The 21,940-nt window shown below is 45.2% G+C and overlaps 1 protein-coding gene across 1 annotated transcript; it reads left to right on the top strand.

Moving 5' to 3' along the window:
• Window positions 1-1,249: 1,249 nt before the first annotated feature.
• On the top strand, window positions 1,250-12,906 carry PRSS23 (serine protease 23). The gene is made up of 2 exons (XM_066248599.1): window positions 1,250-1,392; window positions 9,349-12,906. Exon 2 carries the CDS (start codon window positions 9,364-9,366, stop codon window positions 10,495-10,497), a length of 1,134 nt encoding a protein of 377 aa, XP_066104696.1. The 5' UTR covers window positions 1,250-1,392; window positions 9,349-9,363; the 3' UTR covers window positions 10,498-12,906.
• Window positions 12,907-21,940: the final 9,034 nt, after the last annotated feature.

Genomic DNA, 21,940 nt, shown 5'->3' with positions numbered 1-21,940 from the left:
AATTTATAAATTTGTTTTGTTTTTATTCTAGAGTTGTTCAAAAGCTATAACATAAGCTTATCTGTGTGTGTGTGTGTGTATGTATAAATGCAACATTTTAAAAGAAAATACTTTAAGCCAATACTGAAGAAGTCAAAGAAAATTTTGCCCTTAAGAGTGGAGAAGACTGGGTTCCCTCGTGTTTAGGAAACACCACACAGTAACTTGAGTTTAGGGGCTTTCCTATTTAAAACAGATTACAAACACAAACACATTAGATACATCATTAACACTTAGGCTCTCTCTTTTTTGAGAGCAGGTTTTGTTGGAAGAAGGAAAGGCTAAAGGGCTTAGTAGACAAAATGTGGCCTCAGGGCTTCAGGACAAGTCATGAAACCTCTGTAAACCCTCTCAGTTCCTTTTCTGTGAAATAGTGCTAATCTGCCCTCCTTCACCACAACTGCCTATATGAAAGCTAGTTCACGGAAGGTGCTAAGTAAATGGTCATTTAAATATAAAACTGATGTATTTGGGAGAGAATAGAAAGGCTCTGCCACTAGGTTCTTAAATGGCACAGCCACCCGCCTGGTTAGAGGAAGACCCCGAATTGTGGCCCCATTGAGTGCCTTTGGGAAGCAGGCCCACTGGGCGAGGAAGTGGCTCCACCAGCTGGAGCCGCGACAAAGAGCCGAGGCTCGTGGGCTCAGCCGCCAGTATTGGGGAGCTGCCATGCCCCTGCCACGCTCTGGGCCCCACGTACCGCTCCAGGGGCTGCAAAGCATTAGTGGTCTGTCTGGTCGTGTCACTAGAAAGCCGGATCCTGTTCCTTGGAGGCACCTGAGAAACTGAGTGAAGAGAGGAACTCGGTCACCTAAAACCTCTCAAAGTGCCTGCAGTATGGGGGGGGGGGGGGGGGGGGCGCCCCAGTTTTTCGCCAATTGTTCAAATTGGCTGAAGGGCTTCCTTGTGTCCAGGTGTGGCCTGCGTCCCCAGCTCCGTCTATTTTGTGGGTACCGAGCTTTCGTGAGCAGGAGGCGGGCCGCAGCTCCGGGGTGCGCGGTGCTGAAAGCGGCAAGTCCTGGAGTCCTGGCCAAGGCAGGCCCTCCGCGGGCTGGGGCTGACCGGCGCCACCGGGACCCACCTGCGCGGGGCCGCACGGCGCTGCGCCGGCCGAGTCGCGGCGAAGGGAGGGGGCGCGCACCGTGTGCGGGGGGCGGCGCGCGGCTTCCCCGGGGGCGGGGGCGGGGCGGGCGGGCCTCGGGAGGCGGGCCCGCCCGCTGCCGGCGCTGCTCGCCCGCCAGCTCACACTCGGTCGCGCCGCGGGGCAGGCATGGGAGCTGAGCGCGCCCTCCCGGCGCCCACACCTGTCTGAGCGGCGCAGCGAGCCCGGCCCCGGCGGCCAGCTCGGCGCGGGTGAGTGCGGGCGCGGCCGGGGCGCCGTCCCGGTCGCGGGCCAGCGCGGTGCCGGGAGGAGCGGGACAAAGGGCTGGTGCGCACAGGGTGGGGTGACTGCGCGGGGCACAGAGACGTGGCCCTGGCCGGCCTGGGGGCTCGAGGACTGGAACTGGCGACCTGAAGGGGCTCTGCGGAGACTCAGGCGCTGCTGGGCACTTGGATTCACGCACTGTCATTCGTGAAGCGGATGGGGAACGTTCTGAAGAAACTGCTATCTTGAGTGCCATGTGGGAGTGGAGCAACAGCAGGTCTGGGAAAGCTGCCTCCTGGCTGGACGGTGCCAACACCCGCACCGCCTGCACGCACAGCACCGCTTGTTCCCCTTGAGTTTTGCTTAAACAGTATGTGTTCCGACAACAAGATCTGAACATTAATTTTTAACCCTGGGCACGTGATTATGAACACATATTAGCAAGAGGAGTGCAGCCAACACAGGTTGGAAAAGGGGATCTTTTCTCTGGCGCCTTAGCAGATGACCCAGTGCTTCCCTAAGAAGCTAGTGTCAGTGAGCTATCAGCGGTTGTCGAAAGCAAATACGTCTTCAGCCTGTGGACAGTCAGCATGAGTTAACTTGTAAATAAAGTTTGGGGGAAAGTTTTTTAAATGCTTCAAAAGAGGAGGAAAAAGACTCGTTTAAGTGAAGGAAAACCACTACTCCCCTTTGCAGTGCAAATTCGGTTTGCTTTCATGAGAAAACAGCAGATAAAAACCCTGTTTGTTTATTGTCTTTTGGGCTACACCCATGAGACTTCAGAAACAGCCCCTTAGTGGGTGGAAAGCTCCGGGTTAGTGTTGGCATTGGGCTGACTTCTCTCAGTTCCTGAAATTGAACTTGAGGGGTCCCCAAGCACTTTTTAAGACGAGTGTGAGAATCGTTCTTCACGTGGTGGTGTGGGAAGGAGTTACATCTATGGTTTAAAGTCAGCTGTGGCCAAACGCTGAATGCCAAATTAAAATCAGGATATTTATTGCCACTTGTTTTATGATCCTATTTGTGCATATGAACATTTAAAAGTGACCATATCACTATGTCCCAAGAAGTCTGTTAGACAGGAGTGGGTTGGAGGTGGAGAGGAGAGAAGGAACTTAGGAGATGCCACAAAAAAGCCATTATGTTTACCTGTGAAAGTGTTTGTGATTATATGCACACCGTTTGCATTTGAATAAATTGTTTCAGCTGTATTTGTCCCACTTATATAAAGTCAAGAGATAATTTGTCATGCTTTTCTGTGCCTGAACTGGAAAGGAAGCATTTTTCCAAGGTAACTAATCTGGATCTCATTTTGTAATACTGACAGCTTATTCAGGTAGACGGTGAATGCTGGGTGCATTTTTCTGTCTGTAGCATAAATGCCAAAATGCCCATTAGAGGATCTGAGAACAGTACTGGCCCTGCTCTACAGTGTTTAAGAGTCTCAGGTTCTCCTGCATGTTTCCTCTCACAGCTCCCTTAGGATTCAATTCACCAGGCATTATTCATGCATGACTCCCACTGACTCCTGGGAATTTGTTTCTCATGGATTCACCATTGACAGTTTTATACACTCTGTTCTTGTTCTGCTACTAGGTTTGTCCTAGGTCACTGGGGTGGTTCATTTTGCCTAAAATCTGATAGAGAAGAAGTTAAGCTTCGTTTGACCACAAGATTATGTTTAGGGTGGATTGGCTTGTCAATGCCCTGCATTTCTTTTCTATACAAGACTGTAATTCTTAAACCACTGTGTGATCAGGTCTGTTTTCTTTTAATAGATTCTGTGACTTTGGAAAATGAAGGCAAGCCTGGCTACAGAGCTTTGTTCATTTTTAGGTATTTGCTTTAGGAATTAGCATGGTTTCACTATTCAGTATCCCTGGCCACAGATTGCATGGAAAACCCTTTGTCATCCTTCCAGCTGGTATTCAGAACGTTTTATCTCCACAAACTTTCCCACTGTTTCTTTCTGTCATTACTGTTTATAGTGGTCACAGAAGTTCACATGTTGTGCAATAGTTTATACACTGTGCTACGGATTAGATTTTCCCTCCCAGCACTTACTTGCTGTAGCAGTTATATCAGTCTCCCAAACACTTGCCCTCTTGAGGAGTCCTGTGTTGTTGCACTTTCGAAGACTAAGCTGCAGACCGAAAAGAAAGTAGTCTGGTGCTGGGTCTCCAAGCAGATGAGTGTTGTTTGCACATCTGATAATGTGCACTGCTCCTTGCCTGTGAGGTTAGTAGTGAGCTTATGAAGTGGCAGCATGCTCATGAGGTATGTTTTTAGGCAGTGGACAGCGGGACAGTGGCTCATACTAAATGATGGAACATGAAATGTGTAATCCTCTTGTAGGTCAGATATACAGCGTTGGAACAGGAATACAGTTTCCATATTACTAAGCATGGTGAAAAAAGTATTTGCCTACCTTAATTTTCCATTCTGCTTTGCCAGTTAGGTGAAGTGATGCATAAAAATACTTAGCTGAGAACTTTAAAAGATAAATATGTGTCTGAGGAATTCTTATCCTGTAAAGGCTTATTCCTAAAAATGAAATGTTGTAGACTTAAATTTTCTTCATTTAGATTTGCATATAATCAGCTAAGACTTGGAAATCTTCATTCTTTAATTAAGGTGCGAGTTTTCCAGACAGTTCTATAAGGATAAGGTGCTTCATTTGTAAAGAGAGAATTTAGAGTTATGTAACCCATTTAGTTAACTTCCCAGTTGTGAGTTTATGGATGTTTTTTTATTATATCTGCTTACATTCTATAGAGTGTTTATATTTCAGTAACTTAAATGGGCATGACACAGGCTTACCTAAGAGTTTATAAAAAGAGTAGCAATAATTATTTGTTTTCTGGGGAATTATTCTGTGATTAGGTGAGCTGAGAAATTAATGCAAAGCCACCAACCTAATTTTAAAGCATCACAGTTATTCTTGGTGCACTGTTAGTTGGGAAGGATGAGGGAAGGTGTGAGTGCCTCAGCAGAGGCACTTAGTGAGCAAGCGCAGGGTCAGTTCCCACTCCCACTTTCCGGAGAGCGTTCACACCCAGCCATGCTCCACTCCACCGCCCTCTGCTGGAGGCCATTGTTTCCTCTGATGACTGACCAGGGAAGTCTTGTCACTCAGATAAGCAGAAATGAACGTGATCTCTGAAATTTTCTTTTTATTTTTTCCCAATGCCTCCTCTCTCCATAATTTCATGAATAGGAGCTCCTGCCTGGGCAGTACAGGAGAGCACAGACGCTGTCTGTAAACATTATGCCTGACCTGTACTTTTGTGACCCTAGAAAATAATCAAATCAGAGCATGCTGGATCTGAAAAGATCAGAGCAGAAAAGACTACAGAGATCACCTGGTATTCATAACAGTTTTTAAACCACCCTAAACACACATGTGGTAAAGGAGTGAGCAATTTATGAAGCTGTTAAGTTGAATATGATGCCAGTTTAAACCCACCTGAGAACACACAGTTTTATATCTCAATTTCTGATCAGATATTTTCAAAAAACCAAATCAGTGTGGAATAATTTGACCTGCATTAATCCCTAAGTCTGAATTTAAGTTTTTTAAAATGCAGTTTTATAGCTTTCAGAGATACATAGAAACTTGAATCAAGATAGAATATGTAAGAACAAGGTTGTACCCCACCACAAGTTAATGAATAGATTTAAGTAATAATATAGGGACCTTGTAAGCAATGTGTTAAACTAGTAGGATTACTGTGTTTTGAGGTATTTGAAAAACTTATTTCTAAGGGATTAGAGCTTAAGCCAGCCCTGTAGAATTAAAGTTGTAAGAACTCTGAATTAGTTTATTATCTAATACTCATTAGATAATATCTACCTAGAACAGTAATATTCTGTGGTAGACTCTTCAGCATTCTCCAGCAGTACTGCGTGATTTATCAGTGCTCCCAGAGGCCCTTGGCTTATTCATCCATCATTTTGCTGAAGAGCAAATTCGATCTTCTATGTTGAGGGGCTGGAGTCTAGCTGACTGCCCAGCGCTCACACCCAAGACCCGACACGTTCTCATTTCTCCATGCCCACTAACTTTTGTGAACTGGTTTCTAAAAACATTGTTTCTTTTTGAAAGGAAGATATTTTAAAGAAACAACATAAAGAGGTATGCCACAGTGGCACTGGTGGCACTTGTGAAATGAGGCATGCTCTAGGGCATTGAAAGTATTTTTTTTTTTGTATTTTTCTGAAGCTGGAAACGGGGAGAGACAGTCAGACAGACTCCCGCATGCACCCGACCGGGATCCACCCGGCACGCCCACCAGGGGGCGACACTCTGCCCACCAGGGGGCGATGCTCTGCCCCTCCGGGACGTCGCTCTGTTGCGACCACAGCCACTCTAGCACCTGGGGCAGAGGCCAAGGAGCCATCCCCAGCGCCCGGGCCATTTTTGCTCCAATGGAGCCTCGCTGCGGGAGGGGAAGAGAGAGACAGAGAGGAAGGAGAGGGGGAGGGGTGGAGAAGCAGATGGGCGCCTCTCCTGTGTGCCCTGGCCGGGAATCGAAGCCGGGACTTCTGCACGCCAGGCCGACGCTCTACCACTGAGCCAACCGGTTAAAGTATTTTTTAAACAGGAGTTTACTACAGGCAAATCACTTGGAAAAGTGAAATTAGAGTTAATTTTGCCCAAGAGAGGGTTAATTCATTAATACAAAGTTCCTAGATAGATCCTAGTTGCAAAGTCTGGCCTGCCCTTCTCTTCCCTGACACCCTTGCCAGTGGACTTGTTCAGTGTTGGATAGGTAGATGGAGCTAACGACAGATGCCACTGGAGTGATTCTGCTGCAGTGGGTAACTCAAACTCTGCATGCCCCGAAGCCAGTTAGCATACAAATTTCAGGTTTGGGATTTAAAGATGCATGACGCCTGACCTGTGGTGGCGCAGTGGATAGAGCGTCAGCCTGGAAATGCTGAGGTCGCAGGTTCAAAACCCTGGGCTTGCCTGGTCAAGGCACACATGGGAGTTGATGCTTCCTGCTCCTCCCCACCTTCTCTCTCTGTCTCTCTCTCCCTCTCCGTCTCTCTCTCTCCCTTTCTCTCCCCTCTCTAAAATGAATAAATAAAATTTAAAAAATAAAAATAAAGATGCATGACATAGATAATAATATGAGCATATTTTAACTGTTGTGTTTGTCGTGCACATCAAACGTATTATCTACAGCTTATGATAATATCTAGTAAAATACTATCTCATCTCCTACTTTCTTTCCCCTAAGAATCATATTTAATCATATTTTGAAAACAGCAATACTTGGCAGCTTGCACTTCTGTCTGGGTTCCGGGTTCTCTTTCTTAAGATAAGCTGGAGTAAAACTTGGCCTACCACATCTGCTGCTCAGTGTTGGCAGGTTTTAACATTGTCCACACTAGTGGAAGGAAGGAGGGGTGGTGTCTAGGGGGCCAAGATACAGCCCTGTGGGAGATACACGATTCCTCCTAGCATATATCCCACTTGGCAGGGATTCTGGTGTGGGGGCATTTAGTCACCTAGACAGCAACTTACATAGCGAAAAAGCTGTCCAAGCTCCAGGTATGTCCGAGAGCTGGGCCCTCCCCGGGAGATGGAGATTATCAGATACAGAGCCATCCCCCAAAGTCTCCTAAAGTATTGTCCTCACCACACTTACTGGTAAAATTCCTGTTGGGGAGGAGGCCTCTACTAACCTTAGCATCCCCTCCCTCAGCCACTTAGACCTTTCTGTCTGGACGGTAACCTCAAACGTGTGTGCACGTGATGTCAAGGATTTAGAGAAAGAAATAGAGGTACTTCCTCCCCACAAAAGGGCCCAGAGATCCTTCCTATTTGGAAAAATGGAGAGAAGCAGTTTCAAGGACTCAGGAAATCCCAAGGAATTGGCTTTTCTAGGACCTCATTGCTTTCTCCCTGACAGAAATAGAATCAAAGACAAGCAAAAAGACCCCAGCGGTGGGTGGGGCGCCCACATGTTTTAGAAATGTAGCCTGTGGATATTGGGGATTTCGATTGGCACGCTCGCCTGGACTAGATCAGCTCATTGGGATCTTTCAGTTTTGTATAAAAGAGCACAGAAGGTATCCCAGAGTTGCCAACGAGTCTGTACTCTCGAAGAGGGAACGGGCGAGACTAATGAAACAATTTCTGCCTGACTCCTGCTACATTCCACTGGCCTCTTGAGACCTAACTCCTCTTGTCCCCGCTTGGGGATTTGGGTTATGAATGAACCACCCCACCTCCTAAGTCGGCTTCTGTTGAACTAAAGGTTCAGAGTCAGCCAGAGCCAACTGATGTCTGAACATTTGTGAAAGCACTACTTCCCATCTTCTCTGTACTTTTTGTTTTCTGGTGGGGGTGATTGATCTCCGTCTTTAAACATAGCTTTCGGGATAAAATCCAAACTTCATCATTTCATGTACACAGCCCTTGGTAACCCCAGCCTCCCTCCGTTTCACCCCTGCTAAGCAAAGCGTAGCTCCTGAGATGACACGCACTGCTGCAGGTCTCCCTGCCTTGCCCAGTGTCGTTTCCTCTAAGAGGACCCTTCACTCTGACTTACGTCGTGTTGTGTCTCTTCAGCTCCAGCACCCACCTCCGGCCTCACCTCCCCTGGAACACCTCCCCTGTCCTTACCGCCATACCTGATCCCATGCCCTTTGTCTGAGCTGCCTCCTCATCCCCATACACCTCCATTAACATGCAGCATGCATCATTCAAAAAATTATGTTTTGAGCCACAGTAATCATTCACTCACTCTTCCACTAATACAAGCATTCATTCAGTAAATCTGTATTGAGTGCTAGCATAAGCCCAAATTCAAGACTAGCTGGGACCACAGATAAAAAGACCTGTAGGCCTTGGCCAGTTGGCTCAGTGGATAGAGCGTCATCCCGACTTGTAATATCCTGGGTTCAATCCCCAGTCAGAGCACACAGGAAAAGCCATCGTCTGCTTCTTCCCTCTTTCCTCGCCCCCTTAGCTCTCTCTTTTCCCCTCTCACAGCCAGTGGCTTGGCTGGTCCGAGCACTGGCTCCAATGCTGAGGATAGCTTGGTTGATTTGAGCATTGGCCCTAGACAGGGTTGCCAGGTGGATCCCAGTAGGGGTGCATGAAGGAGTTTGTCTCTCTATCTCCCCTCCTCTCACTTAAAAAAAAAAAAAAAAAGACCCGAAAAAGTAACCCACAGTCACAATCATACTGTGATCGACCTTTGACAGAGGTCTTGTTAGTATAAGACAAAACCCCCAAGGAAGAAGGAATATTTTGTTTGTTAGAGGCTTGACTAGTCTGGCCTTAAATTTATAACAGTTAAGTTTGCTCTAAATTGCAAAAAAGAAAAAAAAAAGTCTTATCCCCTTCTGAATGCACTGGCTGTTTAGAGGCGGCGAAAGCCCCTGTCCATGTGACGCTGTGACGCTGCCCCTCTGTGATGCCTTGTCACTCAGTAAGCTGAGTAATTTAAATTTACCCTCTATGTGAGCAAGTTGCTCTGGTGATGCTCCAAGTTCACGCTATAATGAGAATGAGAGGAAAGAAAGAAAGGCAGGGGCATGAGGAAGAGAGGAAAATAATGAAGGTTTAGTAGGAAGCACAAAGAAGGCTCAAAATTACTCAGAAATTGGGGCCGGTCCATCAGTTCATCTGGGGATTAGTGACCCCACACACCCTGCCCTGCAATCATTAGGGGCATCATAAACATAAAAGAATGAACACCCAGTTTCATTTTGGGCACCCAGCCACGGGAATGTTCCAAGGTCAAGCCCTTGCATTGTAAGTGAGACCATTATCTAGGGATTCCTCTCCACACCCTGATTCCTGAGGAGGCTTTACATACTCAGAAACAATGACAGGCATGCCGCTGACTGTGTCTGCAGTCAACGAGTGCCTGGCCCAGCACTCGCCCCTTGCCCTCCTGACCCGCTTGTCTTTCTTCCCACAGAGAGTGGTGTTCAGCATGGCGGGGATTCCAGGGCTCCTCCTCCTCCTCCTCCTCCTCTTCCTCTGTGCTGTCGGCCAGGTGAGCCTCTCCACTGCCCATTGGAAACCCACTTGGCCTGCTTACCACCTCCCTGTCGTCTTGCCCCAGTCCACTCTCCACTTGCCCAAGCCAGACTTTGGAGCCAAAGCCAAACTGGAAGTGTCTTCCTCCTGTGGACCCCAGTGTCACAAGGGAACTCCACTGCCCACTTACGAAGAGGTCAAGCAGTACCTGTCTTATGAAACGCTCTATGCCAATGGCAGCCGCACAGAGACACAGGTGGGCATCTATGTCATCAGCGGTGGTGGGGGCGCGTCTTCTGGAAAGTCTAGGAGGAAGCGACAGATTTATGGTTACGACAGCAGGTTCAGCATTTTTGGGAAGGACTTCCTGCTCAACTACCCCTTCTCAACATCGGTGAAGTTATCCACAGGCTGCACGGGCACCCTGGTGTCAGAGAAGCACGTCCTCACAGCTGCCCACTGCATACATGATGGGAAAACCTACGTGAAAGGAACCCAGAAACTTCGGGTGGGCTTCCTGAAGCCCAAGTTCAAAGATGGTGGTCGACAGGCCAACAACTCCAGCTCGGCTATGCCCGAGAAGATGAAATTCCAGTGGATCCGAGTGAAACGCACCCATGTGCCCAAAGGTTGGATCAAGGGCAATGCTAACGACATTGGCATGGATTATGACTATGCCCTCCTGGAACTCAAGAAACTCCACAATAGAAAATTCATGAAGATTGGGGTGAGCCCTTCTGCCAAGCAGCTTCCAGGAGGCAGAATCCACTTCTCTGGTTATGACAATGATCGACTGGGCAATTTGGTGTACCGTTTCTGTGATGTCAAAGATGAGACCTATGACCTGCTCTACCAGCAGTGTGATGCCCAGCCCGGGGCCAGTGGCTCAGGCGTCTACGTGAGGATGTGGAAGAGACAGCAGCAGAAGTGGGAGCGAAAAATTATTGGCATCTTTTCAGGGCACCAGTGGGTAGACATGAATGGTTCTCCACAGGATTTCAATGTGGCTGTTAGGATCACCCCTCTCAAATATGCCCAGATTTGCTATTGGATTAAAGGAAACTACCGGGATTGTCGGGAGGGGTGACACAGTAATCCTCCCTGCGGCACTTAGAGGTCTTCACGTACTCACTTTAGGAGAGGCCACATTTTGTCATTGGGGTGTGTGTGTGTGTAAAATGTGTCATACTATCTTTTACCTACTTTTTTTATATTGCAAGATGACTGGATTTATTATTTGAAAAATTGGTTTGTGTATCCTATCAGATCATTTAAGCAGTTCGGAGGCATACCTTTGCATAGAAGTAAAAAGCATACTGCTGTTTGGGGCAATAGGGATTCTTTAGCGATTAGGTTAATCTTTCACTTTTTTTTGAGAACTTTGATTTTTATTTTATCTGAACTTGTTTCAAAGGTTTTTATTAAATATGTGGCATACAGGAGGTAGAAATCCTTATGGGTGTATATTTGTGTATTTTCATCTGATTTTGTTTTCATTTTTTAAAATACCTAATCACTAGTGTTTTCTGATGGCACTGTTCCCACCGCATGCAACTTGCAGGAGCTTTCAGATGACTTCTGGGAAAGGCAGTTACAACATTTCGGATTTGGGGCATTTGCACAGTAGTCCTTGATCGGTAAAATAATTTGTTGACTATGTTGGTACGCATATTAGACTATATCTTACAGTCAGTCAGTACCCAAGCTGTTTGTAGTTTTGAAGTAGTTTCTCTTCCGAAGACTGTCACTCTACTTTTGGGGAAGACTTTGCATACGGCTCTGCCAGCTTTGCGGTCACACCAGAGTAGGCAAGGTTGTTTATGCCAGTCCCTCCATTTAACAGGATTTGACTCTCATATCTTGAACTAGCTGTTTTCCAGAAGACAATAAGCAGGGCCTAATTGGAACAGGCTGTATTGCTTCCCAGCTAACCGTTGTGGTCACACTAGAAACAATCATTACATTTTACCCCCGGAGTATAGCGCATCTCATGTTTTATCATCTGGACAAGAGTGATTTAAAATGAATTAAATTCCAGAGAACAATGGATGCATTGCTCGGCAGATGTCACAACAGAATAAGCACTTGTTTGGACCCTGGCACAGACAGACAGCCTAATCAAAATTATTCTGCATAGTTTTCAATACGCTTTTGGGGAGCTGTGTACTTGTGTAACATGGAGGTTTTTCTCTTGGACTTTACTTATAGTAAAAATGTTTGGAAGGTGCTTTAAGAAAAAACAACATGGCTTTTTTTTCACTAGCATTAAAAGGGCATGTTTTACTGGAATGTTATAATCTACAGGCACAACTAATCAAATATAACAGTAACAGTGACATTTGGGAGAATGCAGAGTGGATCAGCATCATTGCTCTAAGAAATGCCTTTATGAATGTTTTATCAATATGATAATTGCAGTATATTAAGAAAAGAGTTTGACTAATTTTATGTTTTCATTTTTTTCGTCTCTCAGCCTGAACACTTTTTAAATGTATTACAAGGCAGATGTTTGCTGTTCTTACACTCTGGTTAGTTTCAACCTGCCTTGTGATTGTGAGGTCACTCAGATAACAGCACTAATGCTAAACCTCCTCCGGGTGGCTTTAGGCTGGCGGGTCTCCTCAGAAGGGTAGAAAAGCGTGTGAGCTTTTCAGATAGATAATCCTGACGAGGCACTCGAGGTGTACAACCAGAGGCTTTTTTCAAATCACATAAGAAACTACGCACAGCAAAGAGACACAGGGCTGCTGGGAATCTTCTGAGTTCCTGAACAGTTTGCTTGGAACCTAGCAGAAATCTAGCCTGAGGAAGAAGAGAGGTCTCCCTCTCTAGGTCTGTCTGGTATTTAGGGGTTCTGTTTGGTTTTGCTTTTACTTAGTGCAAAAAGATGTTCACTGAGCACCTAGGTCAGAACTGATTCTTTAAAAATAAATACATCTTGATTTCTTCATTTTGATCTTTTGCAAAGTTTAAACTTACTTCAGCAGGAATTGGCAATGGCACAAAGTCAAAATAATACCAATTTTTAGTTTACAAGTAGATGTACTTTACTAAAGAATTGTACCCATATGCTTATACAACATAACTCATTGGACTATAAAATCATTCGGCATGTCTATTTTTTTTAGTGGTAAGAAAAGGAAGTGTGGTATTAAACTATCATTGAAGTTGAAATAAAAAGAGAGGAAAGGACTCATGATAATTTAATATAATTGGTGCTTTACATGTATTAGTTATACTTTGTAAGGATATTTTCCCAGGAAGACAAGTAGAACATTTCCCAAAGTATGTGCCTTAAACACTCATCCCTCCAGATTTTCTACCAAAAATAAAAAGGGCACCATCACCAAGGAGGAGGAAGATACCCGTCAATATTCCCTCTTTATCAGGGATTCACATGCTTGTTTGCACATTAAAAACTCTAAAAAGTCCTGTACTAAAGAGACATGTTAATACTTTAAAATCAGCATTTCAATAAACATCTTTGATCACCAAACCCTTGTTTTCTCCTGTAATACTTGTGAGCAATTTAGCATTCCAAATACATTTTGGGGATTGCTGTACCAGCCGCTGGGGCAAGGTGAGAAGTTGAGCCCCAGTGCTGCTCTTGGTTGTCGGGGCTTTTGGGGTTTAACCAAAAGTCCCAATCCAGGTTTGAAAATGTTCAGACAAAACAGCAGAGAAGGAACTTGAAAATCATTTGTTGCTCAGTGTCAGAAGGTTGTGGCAGAATTTGGGACACATGTTTTCCATGGACTTTATATTTGAAATTATGAATTTTATAAAGGATCTAGTCCCTCCTATCCCCACAAAATGGGGCAAAGGGGATGGGGCGAAAGAGGTAAAGACACGTGAGTCAGTCAATGGCAGAGTTGTACATACATTCTTTCATTACTTTTTTTAGACCAGGAATAGATAAAAATAAAATAAAATCTCAGAGTGGGTAGGAATACGGAAACCGTACTCTTCACTGTGTGGGACTCATCTACATGCTCCACGGGAGGGCAAGCCCCAGGGGCACTTCGGTCAGTGTTCAAGGTAGTAGTCTCACTAACACCTACAGGAATCTTCCATTCAGAACTTTTGAGAATGACAAGCCTGCACTGGAATAATGACTCTCTCGTCTATCCGCCATGTGCTAGCTGAAGGGTAAATGCAGCCATCCGGGGTGTCCAGAGGAATTCTGACAGCAGTCCTCAGCACTTCCTCTCTGAGGGCGGGTCCTCAGCTCCGGGCCATGGGCCCTGCCGGACAGTCCCTGCACTTTCCTCTTGCTTTGTTGGAGTTTTACTGTTCACGTCTGCACTTTTCTTAGTCCTGGTCATGAACCAGTTTAAGAATGCCTTGAGGTTGCCTCCATCAATTGATTTCCATGGATACTTGGTAGAGAGGCCATATAATTTATCATCTAGAATGGAATTCTTTTGAGACTGAAAGGGAGATCTATTACTAGAGAGGCTAGAACAGCAGGTATGTCCGAAGACATCCAGCATGTCTGATCACTTTAATTGGTAAACGCTTCAAAGCACGGTATGGAATGCAGTCTGACATCATCCTTGTGAGCCCAGGAACAACGGTAGGGCCGCAGCTAATGACATACTTCCTTTCTAGGTTTTCAATGTGCTTCCTCCTGCACACCTTCTTTGCCTGGATCAGCACCGAGGGCCTCTGATAGAAAGAAGGGAATTTAAAACTTCCTTTACATAGGTGGTAAATAGAACCATTTCTAGCAAATGAGCAACACATCTGTTTTTAGTGCACTATTTCCCAGAGAAGAAAATAAACCAGCTTTCTGACTGGAGTAAACAAGGCTGGCAGCTAGGACAGCAGACTGCTATGAGGAGACGACGGCCTTGGAGTTGGGCAGACTGATTCCATAGTCGCCTGGTTCCTCTTGGTGAATAAATCTCAATGTTAATTAATTTAAAACTGAAAACCCTCCTATCTGATTCAAAGGTGCTCTCTCTTCCGGGTTCCAGCTCCTCCAGTGGGCTGGGGTGGAGCAGAGGAAGAGAGAAAGGGCAAACACCTGTGTCCTCTCCTCAGATAATAATAGTTCTTCCATCCTCCTTAGCTTACCTTTGATGATATAACCCTCTGCCTCTTGCTGTTGGGACACCTTATCTGGCAGACAGCCCACTCGAGTGGTGAACTGACAAAATACCCCAAGCCCAGCCATCCTCTTCTGTGCTGGCATTACCCACTGGAAACTCACAGGCTTGCTTCACCTGACCATGACTAGCCCACGGAAGAAATGGGTGGGGGATACCCCAGGCTGAGGGAGCTGTGTGCAAGGACCCCTGGCAAAATCAGATTTGGTCTGTTCAAGAGGTGAAATGGATGAAATGGGTTAAAATATTATAAATATGTAGAATAAGTCATGGGGCTGTAATGCACAGTATGGTGACTATAGTTAATAATACTGTATTATCTATTTAGAAGTTGCTAAGATCTTAAAAGTTCTCATCACAAGAAAAACAATTTGTAACTGTGTGGTGATGGGTGTTAATAAGACCTGTGGTGATAATTATGCAATATATACAAAACCAAATAATTATGTTGTACACCTTGAACTAATATTATATGTCAATTATATCTCAATTTTTTTTTTTCATTTTTCCGAAGCTGGAAACGGGGAGGCAGCCAGACAGACTCCCGCATGCACCCGACCGGGATCCACCCGGCATGCCCACCAGGGGGCGATGCTTTGCCCCTCTGGGGCATCACTCTGTTGCATCCAGAGCCATTCTAGCACCTGAGGCAGAGGCCACAGAGCTATCCCCAGCCATCTTTGCTCCAATGGAGCCTTGCTGTGGGAGGGGAAGAGAGAGACAGAGAGGAAGGAGAGGGGGAGGGGTGGAGAAGCAAATGGGCGCCTCTCCTGTGTGCCCTGGTAGGGAATCGAACCCGGGACTCCTGCACGCCAGGCCGACACTCTACCGCTGAGCCAACCGGCCAGGGCCTCAATTTTTTTAAAAAAGAGAATGTCACCTGACCAGGTGGTGGCACAGTGGATAGAGTGTTGGCCTGGGACACTGAGGACCCAGGTTCAAAACCTCGAGGTTGCTGGCTCAAGTGTAGGCTCACCAGCTTGAGTTCAGGGTCATCAGCTTGAGGGTGGGATCATAGACATGACCCCATGGTCACTGTCTTGAGCCCAAAGATTGCTGGCTTGAGCCCAAGGTCGCTAGCTTGAGCTAGGGGTCACTTGCTCTGCTGTAGCTCCCCATATGTGCCCCGGTCAAGGCACACATGAGAAAGCAATCAATGAACAACTAAGGTGTTGCAACAAAGAATTGATGCTTCTCATCTCTCTCCCTTCCTGTTTGTCCCTATCTGTCCCTCTCTCTATATCTATCTCGCTAAAAAAAATAATAATAATAATAAAAGAAAGAAAGAAGGGAGGGAGGAAGGGAGGGAGGGAGGGAGGAAAAGAAAGAAAAGAAAGAAAAAAAGAAAGAAAGAAAGAAAGAAAGAAAGAAAGAAAAGAAAGAAAGAAAGAAAGAAAGAAAGAAAGAAAGAAAGAAAAAAGGAGGAAGGGAGGGAGGGAGGGAGGGAGGGAGGGAGGAAGGAAGGAAGGAAGGAAGGAAGGAAGGAAGGAAGGAAGGAAGGAAGGAAGGAAGGAAGGAAGGAAGGAAGGAAGAAGGAAGAAAGAAAAAGAAAGAAAGAAAGGAAAAAAAAGAAGAAAGAAGAGTGACACTGGGGTTTGGGGCCTGAGCATCCAGGTAGATTCCAGGTGCCAAGTGCTGAGATGAGAGAGGATTGGGGAGACTGAAAATTAAGAATTTTTGTACTGGTCACAGGAGGTTTGAAATGTCTAATAGACATGCAAGTGGAGATGTGAAATGAACATCTCAGTTGCGCAGTGAAGATCCTTATTGTAAAGCTCGGTTGCAAGATCTTGGCACATAGACGGCACTTAAAGTGAGATAATGTCACTTAGGAGGGAAGAAGGAGAATGAGGCTTGAGAATAGGGCAGAAGGCAGGATCCTGGTCCACCAGCCTGAGAGGTGGGGTTCATAGAGGAGGAGCAGGAGCAAGAGGCAATGAAGAGGCTGAGAAGCAGTCGCCTGTGAGGTCGGGAAAACCATGAAAGCATGGCCTCACAGAAGCTAAGAGAACAATGTCTGAAGCCAGGTAGAGGAAGGGGAGGGCAAAGGGTAGGACAAAATCAGGTCGTGGTTTAGGCTGTCAGCTGACATGTTGAGAAATGTTCCTCTGAGTGTGGTGGGCCAGGCGGGTGGAGGGTAGGAGACCAGGAGGGTCACCCGGTACTCAGGCAGAGCCTGCCCGCGCCTCTCTGTGCGCCCCCTGCAGGAGCACAGGCTGTGCCCCTCCGGGCCTGCCCTGACTGTTCGGCTGTGAACTGAATCCTCCTGTCCAGCCCTGGGGCAGCTCTGCCAACAGAAAGTGCAAGGATCCAGGGCCACACCTTCCCCGGGGGGGAGTCTGGGCTTCTCAAGGCCACCACATCGTGGGCTTGGGGAGGCACATGGCCATCTCCTCCTGTCAAGCCTCATGTTTTCTGAGGGCAGAAAATACAACATGACTCTTCAGTGTGGTATTTGTGTGCGTGTGTATCAAGTGTGTAAAAATACCAAGTGCTCTCTTAGTCTTGATTTATCACTGCTCCTTGTCTTCAGACGCTGAAAGGACTAAGGCTCTCTCTTCCATAAAGAGTGAGGACAGTTTGGAAAAGTGTCAAGTTCCAATCCAGTGAATCAAGACTGAAGTGTTTGCTTTGAAGAAAATGCAGAGAATCTCAGAAAACGCCATAAACAGAGCAAGTGGCTGGCACTGCAGGAGCAGCCGTGGGAGCAGTGGCCCAGCCTTGCTGTCCGTGGCTGTCTTCTCTGAAGTTCAAGCCTCCCAGCCCCTGCCGCGGAGGGCTCCTCTCTTCCCTGCTTTACTGTCTCCTCGTAGCACTAATCACTGTCTCACATGTCCTATGCTATATTTGTTTTTGTTGTTTGTCCTTCTCCACCCCTAGACGTAATTTGTGTAGACAGGGATTTTTGTCTGTTGTATCGCCACACTTAGACCAGTGCCTGGCACATAGGTTCTCAATACATAATGTTTTTTAAATGAATGATTGAACAAATCATCCTAAATATATAGCCTATAACACCAATAACATTGCTTGGGCTTGGGTGTTTCTTGCGTTCAAACATATTCCAGAGTAAAACTCTTGTGATGTCTTGTACCTATTCTGTTCCGTTCTGCTCTATTCCACTCTCCTCTAGCATGTATTACACTGCTATTGTTATATATATCTGTCTCTTTTACTAGACTGGACCTCATAAGAGCAGAGGCTGAACCCTGTTCTTCCCTGTATCTTCCACAGCCTGGCCCATGGTCTAACACAGAAAATATTTGGTGAGAAAAATGAATGGATGTCTGTTAAGACTTGGCCTGTGGCCCAGAGATGCTTTCCTCTCCCCCATCCCACATGTAACCAGGCAACATGTCCCTTAGATGCCTGTGCTAGTCATCTCCTTCTCTCCAGTTCCTCCGCCACTGGCCTGACTCTGGCCTCAGCCTCTCTCCTATCAACCTTCATCACAGACTCCAAACTGGACCCTGAGCCATCCAGCTCACCCACAGCTAACTAAGGCATGTTCTAAAGCAAAGCCCTGACCGGGGCACTCCCCTGTGTGTCCTGTTGACTAGATTCTGGCCACTAGAGGATAAAGCTGTTTTATTAGCCTTGGATCTACCACCCTTCCACTGTGGTGGTCAGTTTCTCTTCCGTTGTTCCCCAGGCCTACAACCTGGCCTCCAGCAAGCTGTACTGACAGAGTTCAAGCCTCTCGCACAGCCCAGCTCTCCTCCTCTGCCGAGGTCGCCCTTCCCGCATCTCTCCAATTTTTCAGTCATTCAGTTACTCATTCAGCATTACATCTATGGTGCCGGTCACTGTGCTCACACTGGAGCTTCAGGAACAAACGAGACACATCCCTGTGCTTGAGATGTTCACGTCTTCTGCTTCCGAGGTCATTGTAGTCGGGGCCCTCACTCTGCCTCCCCGAGCGGGGCCTCAGGAATTGCTCTCTCTACATGCCTATCTTGGTGTCAGGGAAGCGGAATTGCCATTTTGTAAATTGAACTAATTAAGCATTCCCTTCACATTTTAATAAATCTTTGAGTTAAGTTGTCCTGACTGGTTAGTGCATTTCTTTCCTGGGGTTTGGTAATACTGACTCTATATTCAGTTCCCTGATGAAAATATGCCACATTTAGTAAACAAATATAACTGAAGCATAATTAATATCCTGCATGGATAAGCCATTCTTAGACTTAAGGATATTGTCCTTTAAAAGTGACACATTTAACTACTCCAGGATATTTGCCAAACACAGAGTTAGAGCCTGTAAAGATGCCACCAAGTCTCATGTCTCATGGGGAGGAATGTGTTTGTTGATTGACTATAATATCAGAAAGAATGCATTTAATTCCTTCATTACATTTTTATTGATCAGCTTCTTTAGGCTGCGTGAAGTTCTTCAAGTTATTTAATGTCCCACATTCTCTTCGCTCTCATTTGTCTGAGATTACAAAAATGGGATAACACTATGGACATTCATCTGGAAAAAAATTTTTGACTTAAAAATCCAATTATTTATAATACCTACTGTGTCAAAGGATTGTAATGATCACATTTGAGTTTATGAATCTGGACATTTAACATTTGTGATCAGATTTCTGAAAAGTCCATATTTTTTCAAATGACCCTTTTTTTTTCTTGCTTGAAAAATATAGTGGGGTTTTTTTTTTTGTTTGTTTTGTTTTTTAGTAAAAAAGAGCCTTTGACTTGATTGCTTAAATTGCCTTCCTACTGTGAGTTTCTATTTCCCTAGATATTTTTTATTTCATTTATAGTACGTATTGGATCATGCTTTTCTTAACTTTGGAGCTCTGTAACTCTTTTATATAGTATTTCTTTTAAATGCCATTTTAAAAATCTTTTCTTTTGAAATGTTATCAGTCTCTCTAGAGAGTTGAATGAGTGGTTTGGCTATTTTTAAGCTCTCTAGATGGTCACAATCAAAAACAAAGCAAGAAATTCTGTGACTACAGATAGAATTTTTCTAAGTGGCTGGCTGGCATTTTTGAGACAAAACTCTATACTTTTATTGAAGTGCTCTATATTTCTGGCTCACTGATTGTCACCATATTCTAGGAGAGAGACAAAGAAGCTTGTTTGATAGACCTGAGTGCCAATTAGAGTTTCTTTTGTAGAAGCTATCAGTATTCAACTCTCCTGTTGGCCCCTGGCCCATTGACTTTTTATAGCTAATAAAAACCCATCAAAGGATTCTGCGACTTCCTCATGAATTTATTCTTATAAAGAATTTACCTAGCCTGGCCAGGTAGCTCAGTTGGTTGGAGCATTGTCCCAATACACCAAGGTCGTGGGTTTGATCCCCAGTCAGGGCACATACAAGAATCAACCAATGAATGTGTAAATAAAACAACAGATCTTTGTTTCTCTCTCTCTCTTCCTTCCTCTATCTCTAAAATTAATCAATAAAAAAAATTTTAAGGCCCTGGTCAGTTGGATCAGCCGTAGAGCATCTGCCTGGTGTATGGTTGTCCCGGGTTTGATTCCTGGTCAGAGCACACAGGAGAAGCATGCATCTGCTTCTCCACCCCACCCCCCTCACTTCTCTCTCTCTCTCTCTTCCTCTCCTGCAGCCATGGCTCCATCCTCAGGCACTAAGAAGAGCTCAGTTGCTGAGCAACAGAGCAATGCCCCAGATGGGCAGAGCATCGCCCCCTTGTGGACTTGCCAGGTGGATCCCAGTCAGGGCACGTACAGGAGTCTGTATCTCTGTCTCCCCTCTTCTCACTAAAAATAAAAAATAAAAAAATAATAATTTACATTGTTTGAGGCAAATATCAGTCATTTACTCAGGAAATCAACAAGCATTTGAGTACCTCCTATAGGCCAGATACTTTTCTAAGTGTTTTATATATATGATATTATTCATTTACTTCTCAATATAAACCTGTGAAATAATTTTATCTCTATTTCAGAGATCAGGAAACTGAGGCACATAGAGAAGTTAAGTAACTTGACAAAAACACACAGCTAAATTGGGATTTATATCCTAGCAGTCTGCCTCCAAAGTTCATGCTCTCATTCTACTTATAGCCAAGTGCCATGGGACTGCTGAGAATGTAGCAACCAGACAGGTGTCCTGGTTGGGGGAGGGGGCATCAGGGTATGCAGCACCGAGCAAGCGATGTTTGATCTTGGATGAAGCTTCATTTTAATCCCTGTGAGCAACTGGTTAGCATATTCTGAATTATCTAGAAAGAAGATGCACTAGACTAGAGAAAAAGTATGTGCACATATCTGCAAAGCTGCATTACAAACCTAAGTACTAATGACCTCACACAGTATAATACAAATCATGCATGATTCTATTCATTTATATGCTAATGAAATACTCAGATTTTCTTTACACTCCTTCCACATCATATTGTATGTATATTGTTCATTCATATCTATTTAAAGGGTCAACACTCAAAGGTTTCTCAAGTACCTTGGAGAAAGGACCTAGGTGTATAAGATGCACTGTTCTGACTTTGTTGTCATGATAATATGATTCTGAACAAATCTTATTTGATAAATATTTTGACCATCTTAGGGAGACCTTTCCTCTCCAAGTCGAAAAATAACTCCCCGAATTAAATGACAGTTTGAAATACCACCTTGGTCTACAGATTTAGACTAAACAGTCTCAGATTTCTTCAAGTTTTGAAAAATAAACTAAAAAATTCTCTCCCCAGGTGAACTTTCCTTTGCTGGCTGTGCTGACGTTGGCACATTCTTGGATCGCCCCCTAGTGGTTTACCTAAGTTATGACTGTTTCTCTGCTGCTCATAGTTAACTCCTGGTTGCTTTGGATATTTGGGTTTTTTCTCCCTTTCACACCTTCTTCTGTTTGCACAGAAAGGCCTTCAAATACAACATCTTCAAGTGAAAAGTAAACAATGTGAAAATTGGCCAGACATTCAGTAGTGATGAAGACATGTTCTTGATGATGGTCATTAAATCCTTCAAGTTTGTGTGCTTGCTTTTTCCCTATGTACTATGGCCCCATGTTTTCACTTGCCCACCTCTCACTCTCTTCCCTTTGTCAGTATCCCACTGGAATGGTGCCAGGTAGTCTAGGGACACAATGATGATTTACGGGCAATGCTGTACCCTGAAAATGACAATGAGGCCTGTTGAAGGCTGCTGTGTGGAAGCCACACACTCTCACCCAGAAGAAGTCATCACTCTAGAGGTCTCAGTCACCCCCAGACTTCTTGGCTCCTACTGGGCAGCTGGGGCTGTGACTCGCTGGCACAGCCACTTGAGCATCATCCAAATAGCATGAGAAGCCTTTGAGTTTCAGCAGAAAGCCAGAAAGCCCAGCCAGCATCATGGACTCTGTCCTCTGCAGGGTTCTGGGTCCCAGTTCCCCTCACCAGTTAGACCAGAACCAAGAAACTCAGTGCAACACACATCATTACTCCA

Source organism: Saccopteryx bilineata, chromosome 1 (genome assembly GCF_036850765.1).
Source record: "Saccopteryx bilineata isolate mSacBil1 chromosome 1, mSacBil1_pri_phased_curated, whole genome shotgun sequence".
NCBI lineage: Eukaryota > Metazoa > Chordata > Mammalia > Chiroptera > Emballonuridae > Saccopteryx > Saccopteryx bilineata.
This window is presented reverse-complemented; position numbering and strand designations above follow the sequence as displayed.